At 51.5% G+C, this 25,146-nt stretch overlaps 1 protein-coding gene across 1 annotated transcript in view; it reads left to right on the forward strand.

The window, feature by feature from the left end:
- SLC29A3 (solute carrier family 29 member 3) overlaps nucleotides 1–24,273 on the forward strand; it is a 47,023-nt gene extending 22,750 nt beyond the window's left edge. The window contains exons 3-6 of the mRNA XM_069571999.1: nucleotides 4,153–4,235; nucleotides 11,891–12,117; nucleotides 16,376–16,538; nucleotides 20,821–24,273. Coding sequence (XP_069428100.1) covers nucleotides 4,153–4,235; nucleotides 11,891–12,117; nucleotides 16,376–16,538; nucleotides 20,821–21,472 — 1,125 coding nt within the window. The 3' untranslated portion in view covers nucleotides 21,473–24,273. The remainder of the gene's footprint in view (nucleotides 1–4,152; nucleotides 4,236–11,890; nucleotides 12,118–16,375; nucleotides 16,539–20,820) is intronic.
- The last annotated feature ends 873 nt before the right edge of the window (nucleotides 24,274–25,146 follow it).

A 25,146-nucleotide genomic window follows, 5' to 3' on the forward strand; every position in this document is an offset into this window, starting at 1 on the left:
GGGTGTCTCCTGAGGAGCCACGTGGAGCCACCACATTTCAGAACAGATGTTAGGCCTGAGAAGGAACGGCAAGCAGTGTGTCTCTGGTCTCCTTCCTGTCTCCCGCCTCTCATTGGTTGAAACCTACCTTGTGAGAGGGTCGCCTAGCCCCTCCCACAGCCACCCAGGGAGCAACAGCCTCTGCAGGCGCAGCCTGGGCAGTGCACAGGTGCAGGGGTCTCTCCTTGGCAGCTGGCTTCCCTGCTGTGGAGCAGTGGCCGTGGCTTCATGACTATGTGGGGCCAGACAGAGAAGCAGATGGCCTGAGGGGGAGGCAAGACGAGCAGACCTGGGGTGGTGCAGAAGCCAAGTCCAGTTCCTTGAAATCAGTGCATGCTGCTTGCAAAAATGATCCTAATTCCAGCAAAAGATTTGGAGAGGAAAGGCTTGGGGGACTGATGTGGTCAGCCAGCATAACCTTTGTTCCCCTCGTGGGTGGGCACATCGGTCCTCATGTCTGGCAAGGAGTTGAATGAAATCATGGTCAGCTGTCTCTGCTTTCATCAGGAACTGAATTTAAATAGCTATAGGAAGGCTGCAGCATTCAGAAAAACCCCAGTTACTAGGAACTTGGCTATCCCACACCCTCACTAATTAGGAATCTATTGCTATGGAACAAAACACTCCAAACTTAGTGGCTTACGATGGCACATGTTTATTATCTCACAGTATCTGTAGACCAGGGGTCTGGGCATAACCTATCCCTGTCCTGCCCTCAGGGTCTCACACGGCTGCAGTAAGGGGTTGGCCAGGCTGCAGTCTTACTGGAGACTCGACTGGAGAAGGATCAGTTTTGGCTTACTTGGGTGTTAGCAGAACTCAGTTCCTTGCAGTCGTTGGATTGAGAGCTTCAGTTTCTTGCTGAGTGTTGGTCCGAAACCACTGTCAGCAACTAGGGGTCACCTGCAGTCTTTGCCACTTGGGATTCCTCAGCCTGGCCTCCGGCCTCCCCCAAGCCATCACGGGAGGAATAAAGGAGCCCAGCAAGATGGCGCCACCGTCTCGTGAGACATAATCCCGTCCACACACTCATGCATACCCTTCACCTTTGCCATGCCCTCTTGGTTAGGAGCAAGTCCAGGCAGGTCCCAGCTACACTCAGAAGAGGGCAAGATTCAAGGGCATGAACACAGGAGGCTGAGATCACGGGGGACATCCTAAAAACCTGCCCACCACACCTCATTTTGTTAGAACTCCACTTAGAGGCAAAAGCAACAATTAATTAAGTAAAACCCACCACGTTTATATCAGGAATTAAGTGTGGGAAAAAAAGAAAGAAACAAATCTCTTTGGGATGTATTGAGTCCACTTTATCACCAACCACAGCTTCCCAATCTGATCCAGGAGAAAGATGGCACATGGTCAAGTCCATTCTTCCCCTGCCTCATCACCTACCCCCACTGCCTCATCACCTACCTTCCCCTGCCTCATCACCTACCCCCACCTGCCTCATCACCTACCCCCACCTGCCTCATCACCTACCCCCACCGCCCCGCCACATGCTGTTTGTAAGGCAGAGAAATGGGCTCGATCAGCAGAAAGGGAGTCCTAGCCTTACCCACTTGTCAGTATTTTAAAAGCTTTCCAACACTAAAAGGAACTTTTCCTGCTTAAATATCAACAAGCCAGAACAATAACCTAGAAAATCCCCATTCCTAAATTGTTCAGGGAACCTGAGCCTGCTTGATAAAACAAAGACAGAGCTTCTGCATCCCACGTGATGGCCATTCATAGACTTGTCACAGAATGAGCAGCCACTGACGGAAAGCTGTCATCTGGAGCTCAGATTTGGGGCCATCCTGGCCCCCACCTGCAGCCATCTTTTCCTTGGGGCCTTTTTCCATTGCTTCTGCCCACCCAGCGCCTGCCTGGCCTCACGTACACCCAGCCACTGTATCAAGACGTAATTGACTGAGTGCCTCGGACCAGTCTAGGCTCTACTGAGCCCATCAGGGCAGGAACAATGAGGTAGCTCCTCAAAGGAGGAAGGCTATTTCTGAGGCTCATGGTTGATGGACCGCACTAGCTGTGATTATCATTTTAATTGCAAGGCCACCACCACCTTATATTCAGGGTGCAGATTTCAGAGACCACAAAGCACTCCGCAGGCTTAAAAAGGGACCGTGGCAACGGTCTGTGCTTCAGACTAAAAGGGGCCCTTTATGACATCTTTCTTTCCTGGCCTCCATACTGCAACCAGAATCTCCCAGAAAGGAAAGAGCTCCCCCTCCGTTTTAGGATCTGACACAAATCCTACCTCCTATGGGATCTTTTCCCCAAACCCTTACTCATTCCTGTTCTCTCCAGGACTCAGGCCCCTCATCCCACTCCCCTACCTGGAACTCCCTTAGAACACATCACCCCTACCACAGATTTGACAATGACAACAATAACCAAAAAACCCCATAGAATTCTGACAGCTCTTCCTATGGTGTTTTGAGACATTAAAAAACCTCCCACTCTATCTTATGCCCTCCATGGGACACCCTGTTCTTAACAGGGAAGAAGCTGTCTTAAGTTCTGTAGAGATCCCTGTTACTGGGGCTGTTTGTGCATTGGCAAGATTTTTGCACACATTGTTCTTTGCACTTGGCACATTTGTATTCAAAATATTTCCCCAGTGAAGTTCAATGTTGTAAGCTTTCCAGAGTACTCACAACATTTTTATATTTTCGGGTAAAAAAGAACATCATTTGTATAAAGCCCTTGTACTTGCACACAGTAGGCTTCATTCAGGTAAGCTGTTTTCATGGCTTAGAACTGTCAGCTCAAAAAGTGCACAGCGTGAGAGTTGCAAGTTAAATTTTATTTGGGGGCAAAATGAGGACTATAGTTCAGGAGACAGCACCTCAGATAGCTCTGAGAAACTGCTCCAGAGAGGCAGGGAGTGGGGAGGTGAGTACATATGTGATTTTGGTAGAGGGAGAGTACATGCAGTCAACATATTTTTTGCAGATTTCTGCTAGTCACGAGGATCAGTCATCACCATGAAGGATTTTAGTGCTTTTCTACGTATGAGGAGATACAAGAATTGGGCTCATAAAACCTGTTCTGCCAGTCCCCTGAGCACAGAGTTCCTCATTTTTTCTCTCCACCCTGAACACCTTTCAGGGGGTGTTGAAAATCAGCAGCTGCAGCAGCACGTGATTTAATTCTTATAGAGGTAGATGGCAAGTGCCAATTTGTAATTGACAGAACCCATCGTCATTACTGATCTGGGGTTCACTATTTGACATAAAAGCACCAAAGCCAAGATATATCATCCCATTCCAGTGTTTTGATTTTTTGTTCAACGGGTATATTGAAGGATAAGGTATACTCAGTTAAAGCCACCCTAATGAGTGGACAGTCCCCTGAATTTTGAAAAATGCATACAGTTGCTACTTAGCTTCTTTAGTTGTAAGTTCCAGCACGTCATACTCAGAAATTCTTCATCCTGTCTGTGGTCCCGTGCACTCTTTGTCTACACTACTGTTGAGCTACTTCTAGGAAAATGCCCCTTTTGCTCATCCTGGCAAGTTTAGAAGCCACTTCCCAAAATGACTGTGATCTTGGGGTACAGCTCTATTGAAGGAGCAAATCCACAGTCAGAACAGAGTTTCTCTGCAGGGATCAGGGCCCTGTGTATTGCTAAGAGTACTCACTTGGTTGCAAGAATGTGAGACCGTGCATGAATCATAATTAACCCACTTGGATAACTCCAAAATTTGACAATGAGCAAAGATGTCTGAGAGGACAAAATTTTTTATTATTTTTTTTTGTCAACATACTTCGAGTCCTGTCTCTACTGTCTCATCCATGAGGGGTGGGAATAGGTGGGATGGATGGGAGCATGGTCTGCAGAACATTAGGGCAGGGACAATGTCCTACCCTTCCTTATGTCCCCATCACTTAGCACAGCTCAAGCTGGGGTCTGTCAAGTGACCGAGTGAGTGGTCTTAGGTGAGAGATGGAAGAGACCATCGTGTCTCAGGGTGGACTTAGCCATCACTCGTAGGTGTCAAGATTATAGGGAGAAGCACCCCCAAGAGGATCCCCGACCCTGCTCTCAGGTGGGGCCCCTCCCCTGCACCCCAGGTGACCTCAGCGACCCCCTCTCTTCTCTGCTTGCAGAACTACTTTGAGAGCTACCTGGCCGTCGCCTCCACCGTGCCTTCCGTGCTGTGCCTCGCGCTGAACTTCCTGCTTGTCAACAGGTAGGCCACTTTCCTTCCTCTCCCAGGCCCCCGACCTTCTCCTGCAGCTTACCCACTCTCCCTTGGTCTACAGCTGCCTGAACTGTGACCACCAAAGTAGGAGGCAAGCAGTTCAGACTCCTTCACAAAGACTGAGAGTCAGATCGGTTACCTGGGCCCTGCCCCAGAATGCGCAGTCTGAGGGCAGTGGGGTCAGCTGCGTGTCTGCAGCTGCCTGGGCTGCAGGGAGGCCATGGATGGTGGGCGGGACCCAGGGAGCAAGGCTTGTGGAGGCTGGTCTTCCAAGCCTTTCTGAGAGCAGTAGGAAGTTAGGAGCCTGGGGACTTCCCTGGCAGTCCAGTAGTTGGGACTCCACAGTTGCACAGCAGGGGCACAGGTTCCATCCCTGGTCTGGGGAACTGAGATCCTGTATGCCTCATGGAGTGGCCAAAAAAGAAATATCTGAGCTGGAAGTTAGCCTGTCAGCTCACCAGCCCGGCTCTTCTATATGGAATAGGGTCACCTGTGCTCAGTGCGGAGCTGGCAACAGCAGTTCATGAGGCGAGCAGTCACAGGGGGTTATGGGGTGACCTCTGACACTGCATCCGTGAAGGGTGGGATGCACCGTGGAAGAAAGAATGGTTTAGGGGACAGCCCTTCAAACCCGCTGTGTGACTGGTGCCGTCCCTTCTCCATTTAGGTTTACAGGGATAACAGCCTGCGTTACTTTGCCCCCATTTCTCCTAAGCTATCATTGTCTGATAATGGTGGCTATGTGATGATTCAGAAACCTGGGCATCTCTCGGGCACAGCCTACTGAAACCTTTGGTCCCTAGTGGGAAACTTGTTTTACCCAACTCTGCTCAGTTTGTATTTGACTGCTTGAATCTCTGCTCGAACAGGATTCTAAAGCAGGTTTGGCCCCAGGGAGTGTGCTGTGATCGATTAGTGATGTCTGTTCTGAGTCCATGAGGAGGGAGGGCAGCGCAAGTGCCTCAGGTGTGCTAAGCCTGAACAGACCAGTCTTTCCAAACATGAGATTATTCCAATGATCTATTGTTGCATAAAAATGATCCCAAAACAGAGAGGCTAACAGCACTCTCAGTAATCGGTGTCTCTCACGGTCCTGGGAGCCCATAGGCTCAGCTGGCAGCTCTGGCTGGCCGTCTCTCATGCAGGACAGCTCTTTCTCTGTCCCTCCCCTTGGTCTCTTGTAGGTTGGTCTCAGGTAGTAGGACTTTTCATATTGTAACTGAAGAGCAGCTGCTCCTACAGAGCAAGGCAGAAGCTTCTTGGTTTTGGTACCCTACCCTCTGCAGTGACATACTGTCTGTTCTGCCAAGGCAGTCACCAAGCTCACTCAGTTTCAAGGGGACATAGACTCCATTTTTCAACGGAAGGAATCTCAATGAATTTGCGCGGCTCTTAAAACCAAAGTGCAGGCTGGACAAGCGAGAGGGAGGATGGTCTCTGGCAGCCTAGGGGCTGAATGCCAGCTGCCCCCGCCCCACCTGCCTCCTTGCACCTGCCCAGCACACAGGGCTATGATCAGTGTCCCAGCAAGGGGAACACAGCCTCCAGGGACCCTCCCCAGGAGGAGGTGGGGAATGGGCTAGGAGTAGGGCTGAGTGGGAACCCTAAGGGGAGAGCTGGGTTCCTGACAGTGACTCAGAAGAGAAGGCATGAGAAAAGGAAGGTCATGTAAGAGGAAGACGCTGAGGAAGAAGTGACTGAGCCACAGCGGTGGGTAGTCCCTTGGCCTCTCACTGCCCTCTCCCCTTTCCAGGCCCCTCTCGTGATCCTCTGTGCAAAGTGGAAGTCAGGAGATGTGTGCCCAGGCCCACAGGGCCAGGAGGCGGTAGCCTGAGCTGACATCTTACCCAGCACTGCCTCCTCTGAGGTCGTGAGGCCCAGCAGGCAGCAGCCAGCCAGGACCTGGGGTCAGCAGTGGCAGGCCAGGTTCAGCCTCAGGGCCCAGGGCAAATCATCTCTAATCCTCACAGTTAGCAGTCTGAGCACAATCCCTGGCAGCATTCGCTCCTTTAATCCTGGCAGTGGCCTAGAGCAGCACTTATTCCCCTGTTTTATTGATGGGAAAATAGGCTGACAGAGGTGACCTGCCCAAGGTCATGCAACCATTAAGAGGTTGAGGCAGGACTGGAACTGGGACCCTTCTCCCCCCACATCTGGACTTGGAACCTCTGGGCCTCCTGTCTCCTAGCTCTCTAGCTTTGCCTGCCCCCTCCCTGCACCCAGAGACACATCTCAGACCCTGTAAGTGAGAGCCCATTTCTGCCTTGGCTTCGAGATGCTGGAGGGAAAGAAGTGGTGCAGAAAGTCTGCATCTGTCTGCAGTGGGGACTGTGGGCCGTCCAGGTAGCTGCCCTCCTGAAGATGGCTGGGAGCTGAGCTCCCAGAGCCAGCTCCCAGACCCATCCTCCAGAAGGGTCCGGTCTGCTGCAGGGCCTGCCCTGGCCCTTTCCTGGCTGCAGGAGCGGGTGAGAGCACTGTGGAGAACGCCCCAACCTCTGTCTGTTTCTGGACTGTGGAAAGATGGTTTGGAGCTAAGCTGTTTTTTATTTAATGTGTGAGATTGAAATGTCCCCTTTTCTTCCCTCCTGGAGAACCCTGGCTTTCTCTAACTGGCTCATCCATAATCGCCAAGTGTTTTATTATGTAAAATCTGTAGCATCATAAATACTTATGAGGAGGATTTACATTTTGGAGACTTAAGAAGAAATCAGTCCCCTGGGGTCCTGAGCCCTCCCGAGCAAGGGGAGGGGGGTGGAGCTGGCAGCTTGGGTACAGCTGGTGATCCTCTCCAAGAATGTCACATCAGTGTGGCCAGCCACACAGTCCTGGGACTGGAGCTCTCACCTCAGACAGCCCCTGTCCCAGAGCAGAGCCACCAACCCCAGGCTGCGCTTGTCTAGACTTTCCCTCACGCCCTCCGGTGTCCCCAGCCCCTGGGCCACTGTCCAGGTGGAAGGAGCAGAGAGTCAGGCAGCATGCCCCTGTTAGTGGATGTGGGGTGGGCTTGCACGGGGCACATTTCATGAAGCTTTACTAGCATCGAAAACAGCCCTGGGCAAGATCCCTGAGGGCTTGGAGCCCCTGCAGGGATGCGCCTGCTGAGAATGGGTCCTGCAGCTGATAATTAGGAGGAGGAGACCTGTGCGGGTGAGGGGCAGGATGCATAGGGGAGAGTTGGGAGAGTTGGGAGAGTTGGGAGAGTTGGGAGCTTGTGTTCTGCATTTAGTGTTTACCTCCTCACCTCCCGCTCTGCACCACCCCTGCCCTGGGGGTGCCTGGCTAAGAAGTCCCCCAGCTCTCTCCAAAGCCACTGTCCTGTTCAAGCAATGATCTACCTTGTTGTGAAGACACAGGAAAGTTTCCGAGATGCCCGCAGCGTTCCTGGGGTGGACTTTTTCTGTGTTGATTCCACGAGGAGGTGGTGAGAGGCTGAGGCCATTCCCAAGGCTGGCTGAGGTTGCTGCTGCTGTTTCCAGCTGTCTCCCTGCCACACTGAGGGGGTCAAGAAGCAGGGACTGAAAGAGAGCTTGAGGCCCAGTGTGCACTGCTAGGCTCCTTGCTGGTCAATCTGCGGGTCCAGGAGGTGTTTACAAGTGCCCAGGTCCTGTGCCAGCCCCATGGGTGAGAACAAGGTCCTGTCCCTGTGGGGCTTCCCACTTCTGCTGTGCCTGCTTCTTGCCCCAAGGAACTGCTAAACTTTTGGGCTTTTGTCCTCAGTCTCTCTCTCCACTTGAATTTTTTCAGATTTAGAAGCATAAACTGGAAGAGACACGCATGTTATCTTGTCCCACCTCTTCTTTTTCAGGATGAGGAGACTGAGGCCCCGCGAGGTTAAACGTTTGCCTGAGGTCACACTGTGAACTGGTGGTAGAGTTTCAGGGCTCCCGTCTCTGGACTCAGGCTCTGTGCCCCTGTGGCTCTTATCTTTGAGTGTGCAGGGAAGCTCCCGCTGCTGGGATAAGGTGGGGGACATTGTGTGACAGGGGCTGCATCAGGAGTAAGGCCTGACTCCCAGTCTTCAGGGTATCTGGTGTGCATTTAAAATGGACGTTCTGGGTCCCCTGGAGTACAGGTGCTCACCCGATCGCCCACCAACTCCCGCCCAGGTCGAGGGCCCTGCAGACGCTAGGAAGATGTGTCTTAATGTGGAGTTTCTCAGAAACAGACCTTAGAACAAGGATTCAAGTGCAGGTAGTTCATTTGGGAGACTGTGGTAGGAGGAAGGGGGGACCAGGAAGGCATGGCAGCCAATAAAGGATGCCTTGTCAAGCCAGCTCCCATGGTGGGTGACCGGTGGGTGACCGAGCTCGACCTGCCCCAGAACGCTGACAGCCAGTGTGGAGCACACACTCGAGGTGGGAGGGAGCGGGGGCAGGGGATCTATCCTCCCACTTTCCCATCATTGGTTGAAGGCAGCTCTTGGGAGGTGCTAAAAACCTAGACAGCATATTAAACAGCAGAGACCTTACTTTGCCTACAAAGGTCCGTCTAGTCAAAGCTGTGGTTTTTCCACTAGTCATGTATGGATGTGAGAGCTGGACCATAAAGAAAGCTGAGCGCCGAAGAATTGATGGTTTTGAACTGTGGTGTTGGAGAAGACTCTTGAGGGCCCCTTGGTCAGCAAGGAGATCCAACCAGTCCATTCTAAAGGAAATCAGTCCTGACTATTCACTGGAAGGACTGATGCTAAAGCTGAAACTCTAGTACTTTGGCCACCTGATGTGAAGAAGTGACTCACTGGAAAAGGCCCTGATGCTGGGAAAGATTGAAGGCAGGAGGAGAAGGGGACGACAGAGGATGAGATGATTGGATGGCATTACCGACTAGATGGACATGAGTTTGAGCAAGCTCAGAGAGTTGGTGATGGACAGGGAAGCCTGGCGCGCTGCAGTCCATGGGGTCGCAAAGAGTCAGACACAACTGAACTGAACTAAACTGAACTGAGTTACCTGTCACTTGCAGCCTGCCTCCTGGTGAGAGGAGAGGGCAGATGGGCAGGGCACCCACAGGACAGAGGTAGAGTTCCAACCATGTTGCTCCCCAGCCACATGTGCCTCTTTGTGGGTTTGGCACTCATTTTTTTTTTAAAGATTTATGTATTTACGGCTGTGCTGGGTCTCCGTTGCTGCCCAGGCTTTTCTCTAGGTGCAGTGAGCAGGGGCTACTGTCACTGTGGTGCCCCGGCTTCTCACTGTGGTGGCTTCTCTTGCTGCAGAGCAGGGGCTCAATAGTTGTGATGTAGGGGCTTAGTTGCTCTGTGGCATGTGTATCTTCCCAAACCAGGGATTGAACCCATGTCTTCCGTGCTGGCAGGCAGACCCTTCATCCCTGAGCCACCAGGGAAGCCCAGTTGGTACTCTTGGTGACAAACGGAAGAGACACAAAAAGGATCTTCTCATTCTTTCCCTGGAAAATTAATGTCAGGCCTGCCTCCATTGCTGGATCTAGGAGAGTACCAACGTCCTCATCCACCAAGCTTGGGCTCTGTGTGCGTCTGCGTGGCTTCATCTCAAATGTGGCCTCTCTCCATGCAGCTGGCCAGATAGTGACCAGCAGCCCCCAACACAGTCTTGGCAGACAGTCAGCTGCTCTCCACCTCTGAGTCCCAGGGTTCACTGACTGGCCCTGCGGGTCACATGCTGACACCTAACCCAATCCAGTGGCTGGAACTACGGAGCACTGATCACCCCAGATTGGCCTGTGTGCACTCATTTGTAGATAGGTTGGTGCAGACGCCATGAGCAGCCACCTCTGCAGGACAGCTTGGCATGGAAGGAGTGCTTCTGGTGGGAGGGACGCCGGAGACAAAGCCTGCACGTCCACTCTCTGCTCCACCCTGAGGATCGTCTTGGCACTTATCCATGGGACAAGGCCCTCCACGGAGGGGTCCTGTATCTGCTCAGCGCCCTGTGCTCCCAGTGTCACCTGTGGCCAGAGGTCACTTCAATTCCCTGAATGTGCCACACTCTGTCTCGCAAAATACGTGCACTCCCATCCAGACATACCTTACACTCAAGCTTAGGGGTCAGCTCCAGAAAGCCTAGGAGAAGCCCAGGGTGGGTCTTGTGCCCCTCAGAAGTGCCCAGGAAGCTCCATGGCCCTGCCGATGGAACGCTTTGTGCTGGAACAAAACGCCCATCCCTCATCTGCCCTGTGTCCCGGGCATCCAGCCCAGGGTTGGACACACTGGTTCACCTGTGTGTTTGTGGAATGAACACACCAGAGCAGATGCGCCTCAGCAGAGAGCCAGGGGCTGGGTCTCAGCAGACCTGAGTCTCATCCCAGCTCCTCACACCACAACCTTGAACTCTCCTTTCACTTCCGCGGGCTTCCTTCTGCCCCTGATCCAGCGGAGGTGGCACTGGGTCTCCAGTCAGCTGAGGATTGAAAGGAAGCTCAGATTATCCTTGGGGCCACAAAAGCACTTTGAAAAAAATCCTTTCTTGCTTTTTATGCTCATCATTTCACACCTATTTACATATGTACAGATCTTTCCTACCTTTCGTGTCTTTCTTATTTTTATCCAAAAGAAATTTGTGTATAACTAATCTGCCTTTTCACTCAGCCCCCTTCCAACTGGTTAGGGGGAAAATTAACCAAACATCCAATCTGGTTTAAAGCTTAGTGTAATCTGATGATTTAAACAGCCTCTTCAGATGATGTTCTCTCCCTGGAATAAAAATGCAGTTTCTCAGAGATTCCAGCTTCCCTGCTTCTCCCTGCAGGGTGGTGTCTGGGCAGGTTGGGGGCTGGGAGGAGTGTACAGCTTAGACGCAGAAATAGTTAGAGGAAGCTGGCTCTGGCTTGGCCTCAGCTGCTTCCCACGACAGCTGAGACCATCACAGGAGCCTCCTCCTGTCCTCACCACCTGTTCTGGAGCACCATAGTTCCTTCATGTCAAGGGAGGCAGTAAAGTGGCATTCTGAAAGCACCGATGGGAGCAGACCTCCTGGGCTCACAGCTGAGTGACCGTGAGCAAGTTGCTTAGCCTCTCTGACCTCAGTTTCCTTATCTGTGTCTGTGGAATAGGTAAGAATACCTATTTTGAGGAACTGGTGTAAGAATTCAACACATTAGCATTTAGAAAACTCTTAGAAGAGTACCTGGCACGAAGGAAGCGCTGTCTGCTGTGGTGATGATGACAGCGATGATTTTCTTCCCTTCTCCCTCCTCCCTCTGCCACTGCTAAGTTTGGGGGAAGGAAGCCAGATGGTTCTGTTTAAATACTAGACAAAGCCACTGGGAGGAGTAGGGGTCTTGCCTCAAGAGCTCTCATCTCCTGTCCTTGAGCATCACAGCAAGATGAAAAGAAGCAGCATCCAAGAGCATGTGCCCTGAGCTGACCCTGCCTCCTTTCTCTATGTACTCCTCTCCGGAGACCCTCACTGTGCCTTCAGGTAGATTGATCTTCTTTCTGTTCTACGGATGCAGAGGCTGAATCCAGTGTGATAGAGTCACTTATCCAAGGCCACACAGCCTGTGAGCCAGGAAGGCAGGATTCAGACCCAGGCCTCCTGAGTGCAGAGTGCATGGTCTCAGCCACTAAGAACATCTGCTTCCTTAAGAATGGCCACGAACCCCCACCCGGCTTGGGAGGCCTGGGGGCGGGGTGCCTCTAACCACTTCTGGCATCCTTGCCTCAGGGTTCCGGTTCGTGTCCGCGTGCTGGCCTCGCTGACGATCATGCTGGCCATCTTCATGGTGATGACCGTGCTGGTGAAGGTGGACACCTCCTCCTGGACCCACAGCTTCTTCACCATCACCATCGTCTGCATGGTGATCCTCAGCGGCACCTCCACCATCTTCAATAGCAGCGTCTTCGGCATGACTGGCTCCTTCCCCATGAGGAATTCCCAGGCTCTGATATCAGGTGAGAACTAGGGCCCAGACAGCTGACCAGGTTGGTCTACCTGGGGATCATTTGAAGGACCCAGAGGTGAGCATGTGGTAGTCCCTCCAGAAAAAGAAACGAGTGTTAGGTGTGTTTCCATGATCTGTTATTACAGAACAAAGCACCCCCAGGCTCAGTGACTTAGAACAATAAGAATCACTTCCTTGGCAGGGGGCAGCCATATGGCATCAGCCAGGATAGCTTGCCTGGGGCTGGAGGATCCATTCTCAAGGTGGCACACACACCTGGCCGGCATGTTGACGCTGGCTGTTAGCTGGAAGCTCAGGTGGGGTTGGGGCTGGGGCCAGGGTTCCTCTCCACATGCACCTGCCCGCGGCCACTTGAGCTTCCCCAGGGCGTGGCATCTGGGTTGTGAGTGCAAGCATCCCAAGAGACCCAGGCAGGAGCACTATGTCCTTTTATGACTTAGCCATAAAGGCATGTCGGGGCACTTCCACTATAACCATGAGCCTACCTGGATTCAAGGGGAAAAAGCACAGACCCACACACCTCAGTGGATGAGTGTGAAAGTTATACTGTAGAAGGGCAGTTGTGAGGGGAGACATAGCTTCTGCTACTTTTGGAAAATAGAGTCTGCCTGCCCAGTGGGTTTCCTGAACAGCGTTCCTTTCTTTCCTTCCCCCCTCTCCCCCTTTCCCTTTGTCCCCTTTCCTTCTGGTTTCTTTTCCTTCCCCTTATCCTTTCCCCATTTTTCTCTCCTTTCCTCCCTTCTATTTGTCTTTTCTTCCTCTCTAATTTTGTAGAAGACTTACTGTGCACCAAGGATTCAAGGATGAACGAGACTCAGCCTCCCGGGAGCTGATAGCCTAGTAATAAACTCCGCTGTTTCCCTGAACTTTGGCATTTTCTGGGGGGTGCTGATGTGATTTGGGCCAACTCCTTTAACTGAATGTTGATGCTCACCTGAGCCTGTTGCCTAGAGCTTAGCAGTTCTGTTCTCTCACCCAAATGTCTTGACAAGATAAAAAGGAGCTGGGTCAGAATCAGTGCTTTCCCAGGAGACCACCATCCCTTAAAGCAAGGCTAGGGGCTCAGCTGCTCTGTTCAGTGTCCCTGCATGTCTGTCTTGTGTGAAGGAGTGCTGTAAACATTTGAGAAGAATTTTGCAAGGCATCTTCTCTGTGCCCATTAATTGATGATGCTGAGCAGTATGTGATGACAAACACCTCGACAAGTGTATAACTCCACCCCATCCCCACACCAGGGCCAGACATCACTGATTGATCTGTATCTTTTCTCCTAAACTTCTAAATCCTTCTCAACATAGCACTGGAGACACTTACTGTCGACAGATCAGAGATCAAACGTGAGCTCAGATGTGTTTGCCATTTTTGATATAAGATTGGGCTTCTGGCTATATCCTCAGATATGCTCTCGGGCCTAAAATAAAATAAAAGTGGACCCATTGCTAAGTTTCCTGAGTACAATCAATATACCCCTTGTAGTGCTTCAAGTAGGGCCTGCCTAGGCTGAGGGAAGTGATCATTGAACTTTGGATTTAATCCTTTATGTCACCCTGGTTTCTTGTCCCCTCATCTCCCTCCATCCTGCTAGCGGATGTATTTTTCTATATAAAAGTCTTGCTGGCTATCTCTCCAGGAACCAGTGACCAAACACACCAATATGCTGGCAAGAGGCCGTTCAGGTTCATCTGACCACCTTCACATCTTCCAGAGAAGGAGACTCTCCTGTGCATTTTGAAGGAAGTCCATTTTTGAAAAAGTGCAGTAATCTGGTACTCACACTTGATGTTCATTACCCTGGGCCCTGAGCCTTGTCATCACTGTGTGCAGCCCCCAGTGCTCACCCTTCATCTGGGAGGATTTGGGGTGTCCAAATCTCCCAGAGGCCCCAGCACCCCTCTCCAGCCCCCGTTGTCTTCCGTCCAGAGGAGTCCATCTGTGAATTTCTGTGTGTTGGCATCTGAGGAACAATTCATTTGTTTTGTACTGGTGTTTTTTTAAGCTCCTCATTTGCATGTATTTCCATAACTGATGAGATAAAAGTGGGGAGTCAAGAAGGATGAGCTCCCAGAGGCCTGGTTTGTTGTTGATGATAATATTGTAAATTCTCTACAAGTTGGGAAGAGAGAGAGGAAAATCAATAGGCAGTGATGTTAAAATCTCTTCCTCGGGGCAGCCAGGGAATGTCTTACCAAGTTTAACTCCGGTTCTTACAAAACACCCAGGTGGGGATTACAGTTTCTCAGAAGTTGGCACCCTCTTGGCAAAAGGTTTACCCTGTTGTTGCTGCTTTGATGTAGGAAGGACAGAAATAGCCAAACACCTATTTGGGGATCAGAGAGGATTTATATGGCATTTCTCAGCATGAGACACTGTCCTGCTTTACATGTAATGATCCTTTTAATCTTGGTAACTTTCCTCAGGGGTGAGTTTTAACATTCCCATTTTACAGATGAGAAAATGGAGGCATAGAGAGGTTAAGTGATTTGCTGAAGGTCACACAGCTAGAAGTGGTAGAGCCAAGATTGGACTGAGATGTTCTTAGAGTCTGTGCTCTTAATCACTATGCTGACTTTCATTTCTTTGCCCTTCCCTCAAGTTCCAACCTCCGGCCCCACCCAGGCTAGCAGAGATCATAGAGAAGGTTGGGGAGGAAAGGGTCATGGGGTCTTCCCTGCAGAGCCACAGAGGTCCTGGGCTGTGGTGTGGGTGAGGTAGTGGGTGGTCATCATGGTGGATGAGGGCCTGACCATCACTCTCCCACCACTGCCCCACACAGCAATGGGCAGACAGGTAGTATCTGGTCAGACCTGCCAAGTAATGACAAAGCAGCTGGTGCTCACTTGGACCAGTTGGCTGTTTGTAGTCAGTGGCCTTCTTGCCTCCTTGAGAATCAGTGTCGTGATCCTCTAAGGCCAGCAAATCCATCCACGCAGCCAGGAAATCCTGTATTCACAGGCCTTTACTGTGTTAACCCTATTGGACATGCCCATTTGTTCAGTGTTTTTTCCCATTCTCTGATTCCATCCCACTATAGTCTCAAGGGAAGAATAGGATAAGTATGAGCCCCATCTTCCTGGCAAATAAACAGGCCGAGAAGAGTAATGATCTGCTCACATGTGACCATGTATAAGCTCTAACTCGTGGCCGCCCACGGCTGTGACGGCTCAGCAGAGAAACAAAGTGCTTGCCCTGCCTCCCAGAAGTGACTGTGTGATCATGGCAAAGAAGGGGACTGGCATTTGCAGAAAGCCTGCTTTGTGCTGGGCCCTTTCTAAACATCATCTCATTCAGCTCTTAAAGCAGCTCTGCAAGGCCAGTGTCATTGTTCTCACTTTACAGATGAGCAGACTCTGGTCCCAAGAAGCCATGTGAGCCCCCAGCTCACAGCGAGTAAGTGGAGTCAAGTGTCAGATGTACACCTGTTTGACTCCTGGACCCGTGGGTCCCTGGGCTAGGATGTGACACAGCACGGAAGGGAGTGGTGCCACGTGGTCACCCGGGCCGCCTGCCAAAGCCCTTGGCGGCACAGCGCCTTCCAGGTGGCGGGGCAGTCGCACACATACGAGTGTGTGAAGCCTCGCCTGTGACTGCATGGGGGTGTGTGACTGTGAGTGTGTGTGCGTCTGAGACAGCTTGTGATAGAGTATGTTTGTGAGTGTATGTGCGTGTGTGACAGTGTATGTGTGGGTGCGTGTGCATGCGTGTTCATACGTGTATGGTACACAGCTAGGGTGAGCTCTGTGGGCTCCTGGCTGGTTTTCCAACCCTTAAGGCCTCCCAGTCAGCCAGCCTCACTCGAGGCAGCGGGGAACCTGTGCTCGGACAGGCCAGAGCTTTTCCCCCAGGGTGATTCGTGGGTGGGCCCAGGGCAGGAGCGGAGCTCTCTGACATGTCCCACCCCTGAATCTGAAGTTTCTGACCCCATCAGAAGGGCAGTAAAGAGAGAAGGAGGGTCGAGGGTCGGAGCTGAAACCGGGAAGCGGGTGAGACCTTGGAGGCCATTTGCCTCCTCAGGCAGCAGCCTCTTCACGCCCACTGGAGAGGAGCTGGGCTAGGGACAGCTCCGTGGAGTCAGAAAGCTCACGGCCACAGGGCCCTCCTCGTCTGCCAAGGCCTCGGGGTACTGTGAGAACTGAAGCATCTCTCTCACCAGGGAGAACGTTAAGCCGGAGCAGAGAGCGGGCAGGCCTGAGAGGCAGGGCGGATGCTCCCGCCCTGACCATCCCCGTGATGTCCCACGCTCTCTGCAGGAGGAGCCATGGGGGGCACCCTCAGTGCCGTGGCCTCGCTGGTGGACCTCGCGGTGGCCAGTGACGTGACAGACAGCACCCTGGCCTTCTTCCTGACGGCGGACATCTTCCTGGCGCTCTGCATCGGACTCTATCTGCTGCTGCCGCGGCTGGACTATGCCAGGTGAGGCCGACACGTGCTCTCTGGCAGCGAGTCGGCTTCTTCCAGATTCGTTTCCTTGTAGGCCCTTGCAGAGTATTGGAGAGAGTTCCCTGCACTACAGTAGGTCTTTATTAGTCATGTTTTACATACAGTAGCGTGTTCTGGTCACTCTCACAGTTTCTCCCTCCCCTCACTGTACCCCTCAGTAACTCAGTTTCTACATACGCAACTCTATTGCAGTTGTGTAGGTAAGTCCACTGGTAGCCTTTTCTTAGATTCCACATACTAAGCGGTAGCATATGATCCTGTGTGGCGTCCTTTGACCTTTATCCTGTCTGCCTGCACTCTTCTCTCCTCTAGGTAGAGCTCATGTTTGTTTCCTGGTTTACTGCACATCTCCCCATTGAAGTGTGATCCCTCTGAGGGCAAAAATCCTGTGGGTTTTGTTCATTGCTGTATCCCATGCCTCAGGCTGAACCAGGCTCACAGAAGTTGCTCAGTAAACTGGCTGGGCCCTTGGATGTAAGAAGCTGGCTTTGCATCACAACCCCAAGCAGCTGGAGTCTGCATGCTTTCTGTTAGAGGGCAGGCAGTGAACGTGGGACCTGAGGAAGGCTGATGACCAACAGTAACTCCTTGGGCTGAGCCCTTCCGCTCCTCTCTGCAATCAGCCCAGCCTGCTGGGGCCTCTCATTTAAAGCTCATATATCTACTCCTCCTTGGGGCAGGGCTGTGACTTACTGCAGTTATTCCCACTCTCACATGAGAAAACCAGGCTCAAAGAGGTTAAATTACTTGCCTGAGTCCTGCAGCCCTTTGGCAGCAGAATCAGGATTTGAGCCCAACTCCAAAACGGTGATTTCAGTCCCTGTCTCTTGAGGCCCCTCTCTCCTCTGCAGGACCACTTTTCTTGCCTTAGTCTCTCTTTTGCTTTCTCTCTCTCCTTCCTCCTTTTTCTTTCTTCCTTTATACTTTTCTTTAGAAAAAAACAACCCATGGCTTTTTCTTGCTTTTTATTCTTTTCAGTGCATTTTCACATCCATTGTCATATTTGATACAGGAATGGCAGGAGTTATTTTCCCCACTTCACAGGTGATGAGATGGAGACAGAGAAGGCCAGGCGATTGGCCTGTGGTCCCATGGCACACAAGCCAGCAGAGCTGGGGAGCACACAGGTCCTGGCTCTGCCGGAGCCACAGGAACCTATCTGGTGTCGGGGCGCTGAGCTAAGCAGTTCATTTTTTTCACTCAGGCTCTATGACCACCTAGCACGGTTGCTATCATATTTTCCCATGTTACCAATGAGGAACTGAGGCTTTAGAGAATTAACCAACATCCCCAGGTTGCTCACCTGGTGAGTTGTAGGCAGGGATTGGAACCCGGAGCTGTTTCTGGGCTGCATTCTTTCCGCTGCTTCATGCTGCATCCCTGGCTCGTGACTGCAAGGTCCTCCCTCCCCACTCATTCCTCCTGTCCCTGTGAGACTCACCTGCCTTCATCAGAACCCCGACTCTGCCAGGGGCAGGTTGCTCCCTCCAGTTAGAGGGTTGTTACGTCGGCTGGCCCAGTGGCCTCAGGATGAAAGGGGATGGAGTGATGACACCATGTGCCACAGGTGACTTCAAATCCATGAGTCTGCCCCTCCCCTCTGACCCTTCAGGGTTGTCATAAAAAATTACCCAGTTGTATTCCGTGATGATGTCCCTGTGATTCCTGGGGTCTGGCTGGCTTACTGTCCCCAGCACCCCATATATTAACACTGCCTGGCACCTTGTTGGTGCTGATTATTTGAGTCGTGAACAGAAGGCAGGAAGCTCCCCAACTCCTCCTGCTTTTTCCTATGTCCTTTTCAGGGAACCTCGCATGTGCTGTTTCCACTGGGGTGGCCAGCCTTCTTTGTTTGCCTAGGACTGAAGGGGTCCCCAGGACCAGGGACTTTCAGTGCTAAAACCAGGACAGTCTCGGGCAAAACAGGACAGGTGGTCACCCTAGTTTTCAGTGTCACTTAAGCCATCCAAAATGCCTTCCAGCTGAGCACATGAGACAGCATACGCAGGACTCTGCCAGCCCATGAAGCTTCTATTTCTTTGCAGATTAACACTTCGGTCAAGACTTTTGGGTTTACAGAAACTCATCTGAGGATGGAGCTTTAGAGCAGTGCCCCAGGGCTGCTCAGACTAAATTTTACTTGAAAGGAGCCCTAGGTTGCCACAGGTTGCTGCGCCCAGTGAGGCTGGGCCACACTGCCCCGTCACACCCAGGAGGAACTGAGCCTCACACAGTGCTAGAGTCTGCTGACCACCTCAGGGGCAGTTAGATCTGGAAGAACTTATGGGGAAGAGCTTCAGCCAGAGGAACTTGGTGAGGAGCTTCCTCAGAGTCAGCTAAGGCAAGGACTTGACACTGAGTAGAAGGGGAAGTAAGAAGAGCCCTTTCCCTAAATAGTGATTGGGAAACAAGACAGGGTTCAAGGCCAAAGTGCCCAACTCAACATCACATGGAAAAGTGATTCTGGAGAGGAACTCGCCCACTGACTTGCTTGTTGACAATATGTAGCCCTTAGGGATAGGAGGGCTGGCAGGGATCTCAGAAGCTTATAGCTACAGAACGCTCCATTTTATAGAGGAGGAAACTGAGGCCCCAAGAGGCCTCAGTCCCAGACTTGGCCTAAGGTCACACGGGGAGGCAGAAGTAGGGCTGAAACCAGAACCCAACTATCCCCAACCTTCTGTTCTCCCCAGCCTCACCCAAGTCTTCTGTTTGAGATATGTTAATACATACTGGGGCTTCCCTGGTGACTCAGATGGTAGAGTATGCACCTGCAATTCAGGAGACCTGGGTTCAATCCCTGGGTTGGGAAGATCCCCTGGAGGAGGGCATGGCAACCCACTCCAGTATTCTTTCCTGGAAAATCCCCATGGACAGAAGAGCCTGGCCAGCTACAGTCCATGGGGTCACAAAGAGTTGGACCCAAATGAGCAACTAAGCACAACACAGCACATGTTAATACAGTCAGCCTGTATCTCCTGGTTTTTAGGCACCCAAGGCCCAGAGAGGTTGAGTGACTCAAGCAATGCAGCAATGCAAAGTGGCAGCAACGCAAAGAGAACTCAGCCTCTTCTACTCTGGTCAGAGTAGAAGAAATTGAAAAAAATGATCATGTTCAGTGTTGAGAATATGGGGGAAAATATACTTTTATAGGCTTATCAGTTCTTTCAACAGTTTTGCTTTGAAGGGTTATTCTCTGCCTAGAGATTTAGCTGGGAACAGCCATACATGTCCTTGCCCCAGGGAACTGTCTTCACTTGAAGGAGACAGATGATAAACCAGTAAACCAACACAATGATTATAAATTGTGGTCAGTTTTTTCTAAAGAAACGGGTGCTCTCATGGAGATTGAAGGGTTAGGTTACGTTAGTTTGGATGGGTAGGTGGCACAAAGCAGAGATAAATTGGTTCTACCTATCCGGAGAGCAGGTTATCAATATCTATCAAAATTTTAAAGATTTTAAAGCAATTTTAAAAATTGCTTGTGATCCAGCAATTCTTCTAGAAATCTGCTCTACTGAAATTCTATACAAAGATTTATGTATAGGGATATTCATTGTACTATTATTTCTAGTAGAGAAAACTAGAGCTAACCTAAATGTCCAGCATTAGGGGAATAGTTAAATTGTATATACATGCAGTGAAATACTCAGTGGCAACACAGCATAGAGGCAGAACTATGTGTCCCTGTGTGAAAGGATGGCCACAAGATACTGTCCTTAGACAGTAGTGCACATGCATTTATGTGTAATAGTTATGCATCTATATTATACTATTGCAGAAAGTTTTACAATACGTAAAACTTTAGTCCCACTTTTGCTTAAGAAACTTCACTCTCTATTATTTGGGTTCGTTTCATCAAGCATGTGTGACTTCTATAATTTAAGATTTTAAGTTGTTTTATATTTGAACAATGAATACTGCTTCAGCTCCACCTCTCCCCACCCTATAACCAAGCAAAACTGAGCGAGTGAGGCCTAGAGCCCAGCTCGCCGTGCAGTGTCAGTGCTGGCTTCCTTTGTCCCTGCTCATGACGTGACCAGCACTACAGAACAATGGACCGGAGCCCAGCCTTTCAGGCAGCACCAGGGCAGGAAGCCTGGGGACTGTGCAGGCCTCCCTCCAGCCACGCCGCAGCACATGTGCCATCTGAGGGCATCGGGGCTTGGGCTCTACATGCTGGACCACCTCGTCCCTGGAAAGCCCAAGTGACCCTTCTTTCTAGGCCCTCTGACCACCAGCTTCTCCCCTGCAGGTACTACATGAAACCTGTCTGGCCAACCGTGTTTTCTGGTGAAGAGCAGCTGCCCCAGGACACCCCCAGCCCCATTTCGGTGGCCCCGGGATCCAGTGACCCCCAGACGCCGCCCCTTGGCCCCATCCTGAAGAAGACCACTGGCCTGGGCTTCTGTATCGTCTATCTCTTCTTTATCACCAGCCTCATCTTCCCCGCCATCTGCACGAACATTGAATCCCTCAGCAGGGGCTCGGGCTCGCCATGGAGCACCAAGTTCTTCGTCCCCCTCACCACCTTCCTCCTGTACAACTTTGCCGACCTGTGTGGCCGGCAGATCACGGCCTGGATCCAGGTGCCCGGGCCCAGAAGCAAGGCGCTCCCCGGGCTCGCGCTCCTCCGGACCGGCCTCGTCCCCCTCTTCGTGTTCTGCAACTACCAGCCCCGTCGCCACCTGCGCACGGTGCTCTTCCAGTCTGACGTGTACCCGGTGCTTCTCACCTCGCTGCTGGGGCTCAGCAACGGCTACCTCAGCACTCTGGCTCTCATCTACGGGCCCAAGATCGTGCCGCGGGAGCTGGCTGAGGCCACCGGGGTGGTGATGACCTTTTATGTGTGCCTGGGCCTGGTGCTTGGCTCCGCCTGCTCTGCCCTGCTCGTGCACCTCATCTAGGAAGGGCGATGACTGGACTTCAGTGCTGCATGGTGCCCGGGGGCTTCAGCAAGATGGGCAGGAAGCGCCAGAAGGCGCCAGGTGGCGAGCAGGAAGGGCTGGAGTTGGTCTCTGCAGAGCCCAGCACGCACCCAGGCCTGGTTGCTCCCAGGGTTCTGGGACTAGTGCCATTCCCAGGCCAGGCAGACATTCCAGACACTTCAACAGACGTCCTGAGACATTTCAGGGCCAAAGACACCTGAATAAGACACAGTTACCAGATACACAGTCAGAAAACTCTTCACCAATGGGCACATTCCACCCGTCATTTTTCCCTCTTGGGAACTGTGTTGCCAGGATTAGGCTCTGAGTTGTTAGTGGGTGAGTGCGAAGACTGTCTCCAGTCACTTTGCCTTCTCCCAGCCTTGCTCCTTCCAGCTGATGGCAAGATTCGAGACTTCTTAGCCCTCCTCCCCAGGGGAAGTCCCCCTGGGATGGCCAGTCCTCAGGCCTAAGACCCGAGCCTTTGCAAACCCCACTTTCCACTAACCAGACTGCAACCCTGGGAAGACATGCCTTCCAGGAGCCCTTCATTCCCCAGACGTGGGCTCCAGAGGGCCTCCCTGTGTACACGGGACCAAGCATGTCAGGCCTGGATTTCAAACAGGGATCCTTCAAGTGGTCTGTGGCCTGGATCAGGACAGGGTTTACGTCCATGTTTACAAAATGTCAAGGCCATTGGTTCAAGGGCCGAATAAATACCTGGGTTTTTAATGAAAGCCTTACTGATGGCTGTTTTAGGGTCTTGGCAGGAAATAGCATACTCAAATTGAGTAATTTAAGAATATTTGAAAAGTGGATATAGGAACCCTAAGGGGTTATATGCATTATATCACAGAAGTAGTAAGGTGGTTCTATTCCAGGCCTGAAGAGAGGCACACGTCCAGCCTGCCGTAGCCCACAGGATGTATGTTCCCTCCCTGCCATCCCTCTACAGCCGAGAATCAGGTGGAGAATGGAGAGTGGATGGAGGGGCAGATGTCCAGGGGGAGCCACCAGCCCCTTCGCTTGCATAAGCTGGCTTATTATGAGCATCAGTAGAGCTCTGAAGCCTTGTCAACAGAATTAGATGTTCCTTTGTCCTGGCTTGGTTCTTAGTAGGTGTGTGTTTTGAAGCTGTTGTTTCCAAAGGCAATGCTCGTGTTCTGAGGCCCCCACGTGCTCATGATCCCCTGACATGAGTAATAATTTGTACTTTTTCAGGTTCCTTGAAGGCTCCCACAAGGCTGCTCCTTGGGGGAGCAGGCTGACGTGGGAATCAGAGAAAGGGACTAGATCAAGCAGGAGTTCTTTCTCAAGAATCATCCTGGAAACACAGCGCTTACCCCCAAGAAGTGGCAACCCTGAGAGACATAAATCAAGGAGCCCCTGCTCTGAAGAGTGCCAGATCTGAGATGTCCTGCAGACAGCTGATTAAACCGGGAGGCAGCCAGTAGCCCACCCCATGGCAGCAGATCATGTTCCCCCCCGACTCCGGCTAGTGCACACTCCTTTTCTTTCATCAGAGATTGAAAAGGACGCCCTTGAAGGGTTTTATAAAACCTAACACTTGAAAAAAAAATTTTGTTTAATTTAAAAAATATATTATCCCATCTCCCCTCCCCTTGCAGGAAGCTGAAATCTCCCCCTTGGTTTTTCTCACTGCCTTCAGTGCTTTTGATCATTTGGGGCGTCTGTCTGGCAGGTGGTTCTTCTCAACCTCAGGTATCTTATAAACGGGCGCATGTGTGTGTGCAGGTAAAAGAGCAGTCTCTGAGCTCGGAGGTGGGGACCACCTGGAGATAACGGAGGAGGAGTGGGGGTCTCTCATGCTCTGTTGAGGAGGGGTAGCTTTCCTCTGGTAGTGAGATGATTTGAGATTAGCATGAAGTAAGAGGGGGAGGAGGGTGGCCAGCCGTGTCGGTGCAGCGCTGTGGGAACTGAGATGATGGACTCTATCAGTGCTGGCGCCAGCACCAGCTCTGCCACTAGAGGAAGGGCCGGCTGCTTGGCTGGTGGGAAGAGTATTCAGGCTTTTGCCCACTCTTCTTTGTTCCTCACTTTAGTGGGCATTTTGCAAAGGATCATTTCTTCTCAGGGAGGGAGGAAGGAAAATAAAAACACATCTCCAAGTAGAGGGGCAGACCGTGGAGTTCAGGCACCCTTGTCCCCAGGTTACTGTAACAGCCGCTCATGGGGCCTGGCCGCTCTGGGTCTCAAGTCTCACGTGACCCCAGCAGGCTTGTGGAACTAGCTCACAGGTTCTGGGTGTGAACAAAATTTGCTAAAGAGAAGGATTTTTCAGTGAAAGAGGTGGAGAGGGATCCCTGAGACGTTGCCTCTGTCTAATAGTTCTCTCATTCAATCCCAAGTGGCAGTTTTTAGTGCCTACCCTTGTGTATTTCCAGACATTGTCATTTTCCTCCTTTCATTCAAAAAAGAAAGCTAGAGGCAGCCAAACGACTGACTGTTTAACTAGTGGGTGACCAGTTCCTGCACCCGTGAGGACACGAGGAGGCTTGCATCAGGGGTGGATTTTATTAACAAAGACCCTCATTCTGCTGTCTTCAGCCCACTACTGCCAAGGAGATTTGGGGCCCTCTAATTAGCTTGGACGTGACATGGGGTGGGATGGAGGGCTCACTGCAGGACCTCAGCTTCTGAGACTGTGGAACGCTTTAACAGAGAACACCAACCAAAAGAGGGAAGGCCAAAAGTCAGTTGAAAGATGTTATTCCACTGGAGGTTAAATTTAAATAAAAGATGTTCATCTTTTTAAAAAACTAACTGTATCGCAGTTGATTTACAATGTTGTGTTAACTGCTGTAGTACAGCAAAGTGGTTCAGGTGTACATATATTTATAATACTCTTTTCCATTATGGTTTATCATAGAATATTCTTTAAATTATTTGCTTGTTTGGTTTTGGCCACGCTGGGTCTCTGTTGCTGTGCAGGGTCTTCTCTAGCTGCAGCGAACAGGGGGCTCCCCTCCAGCTGCAGTGCAAAGCCTCTCACGGCAGTGGCTTCTCCTGCGGTGGGACGTGGGCTCTCGGGCGTGCGGCTTCAGTAGCTGGGCATGTAGGCTCAGTAGCTGCGGCTCCCGGGCTCTGGAGCACAGGCTCGATAGTTGTGGCCCATGAGCTTGGTTTGAAGCTTGAAACGACTGTCATAGGGTGTTGAATATAGTTCTCTGTACTCCACGGTAGGACTTTGCTGTTTCCCCGTTCTTACAAAAGCTTAGGTCTGCTAATCCCAACTTCCCACCCTGGTCCTCCCCCAGCTGCATCCCCCTCGGCAACCACGAATCTGTTCTCTGCGTCTGCGTTTCTGCCTCGTAGATGGGCTCATTCGTGTCACATTTTAGACTCCACATATGAGGAATGCATTTCTCTCTCTCTGACTCACCTCGCTCGGCATGATTGTCTCTAGTTGCGTTCATGCTGCTATTAGTGGTGTTATGTCGCTCTTTTTATGGCCGAGTCGTTCTCTGTCATACGTGTATGCTGTATGCTCTCTACGTGGACGTTTAGGTTCTTTGCGTCTCTCGGCTATTGTGAACAGTGCTGCTGTGAGCATGGGGTGTGTGTTTCTTTTCGGCTTATAGGTTTGCCTGGATGTATGCCCGGGAGTGGGATGCTGGACCGTATGGTAATTC

This window comes from Ovis canadensis, chromosome 25, assembly GCF_042477335.2.
Source record: "Ovis canadensis isolate MfBH-ARS-UI-01 breed Bighorn chromosome 25, ARS-UI_OviCan_v2, whole genome shotgun sequence".
Taxonomy (NCBI): Eukaryota; Metazoa; Chordata; class Mammalia; order Artiodactyla; family Bovidae; genus Ovis; species Ovis canadensis.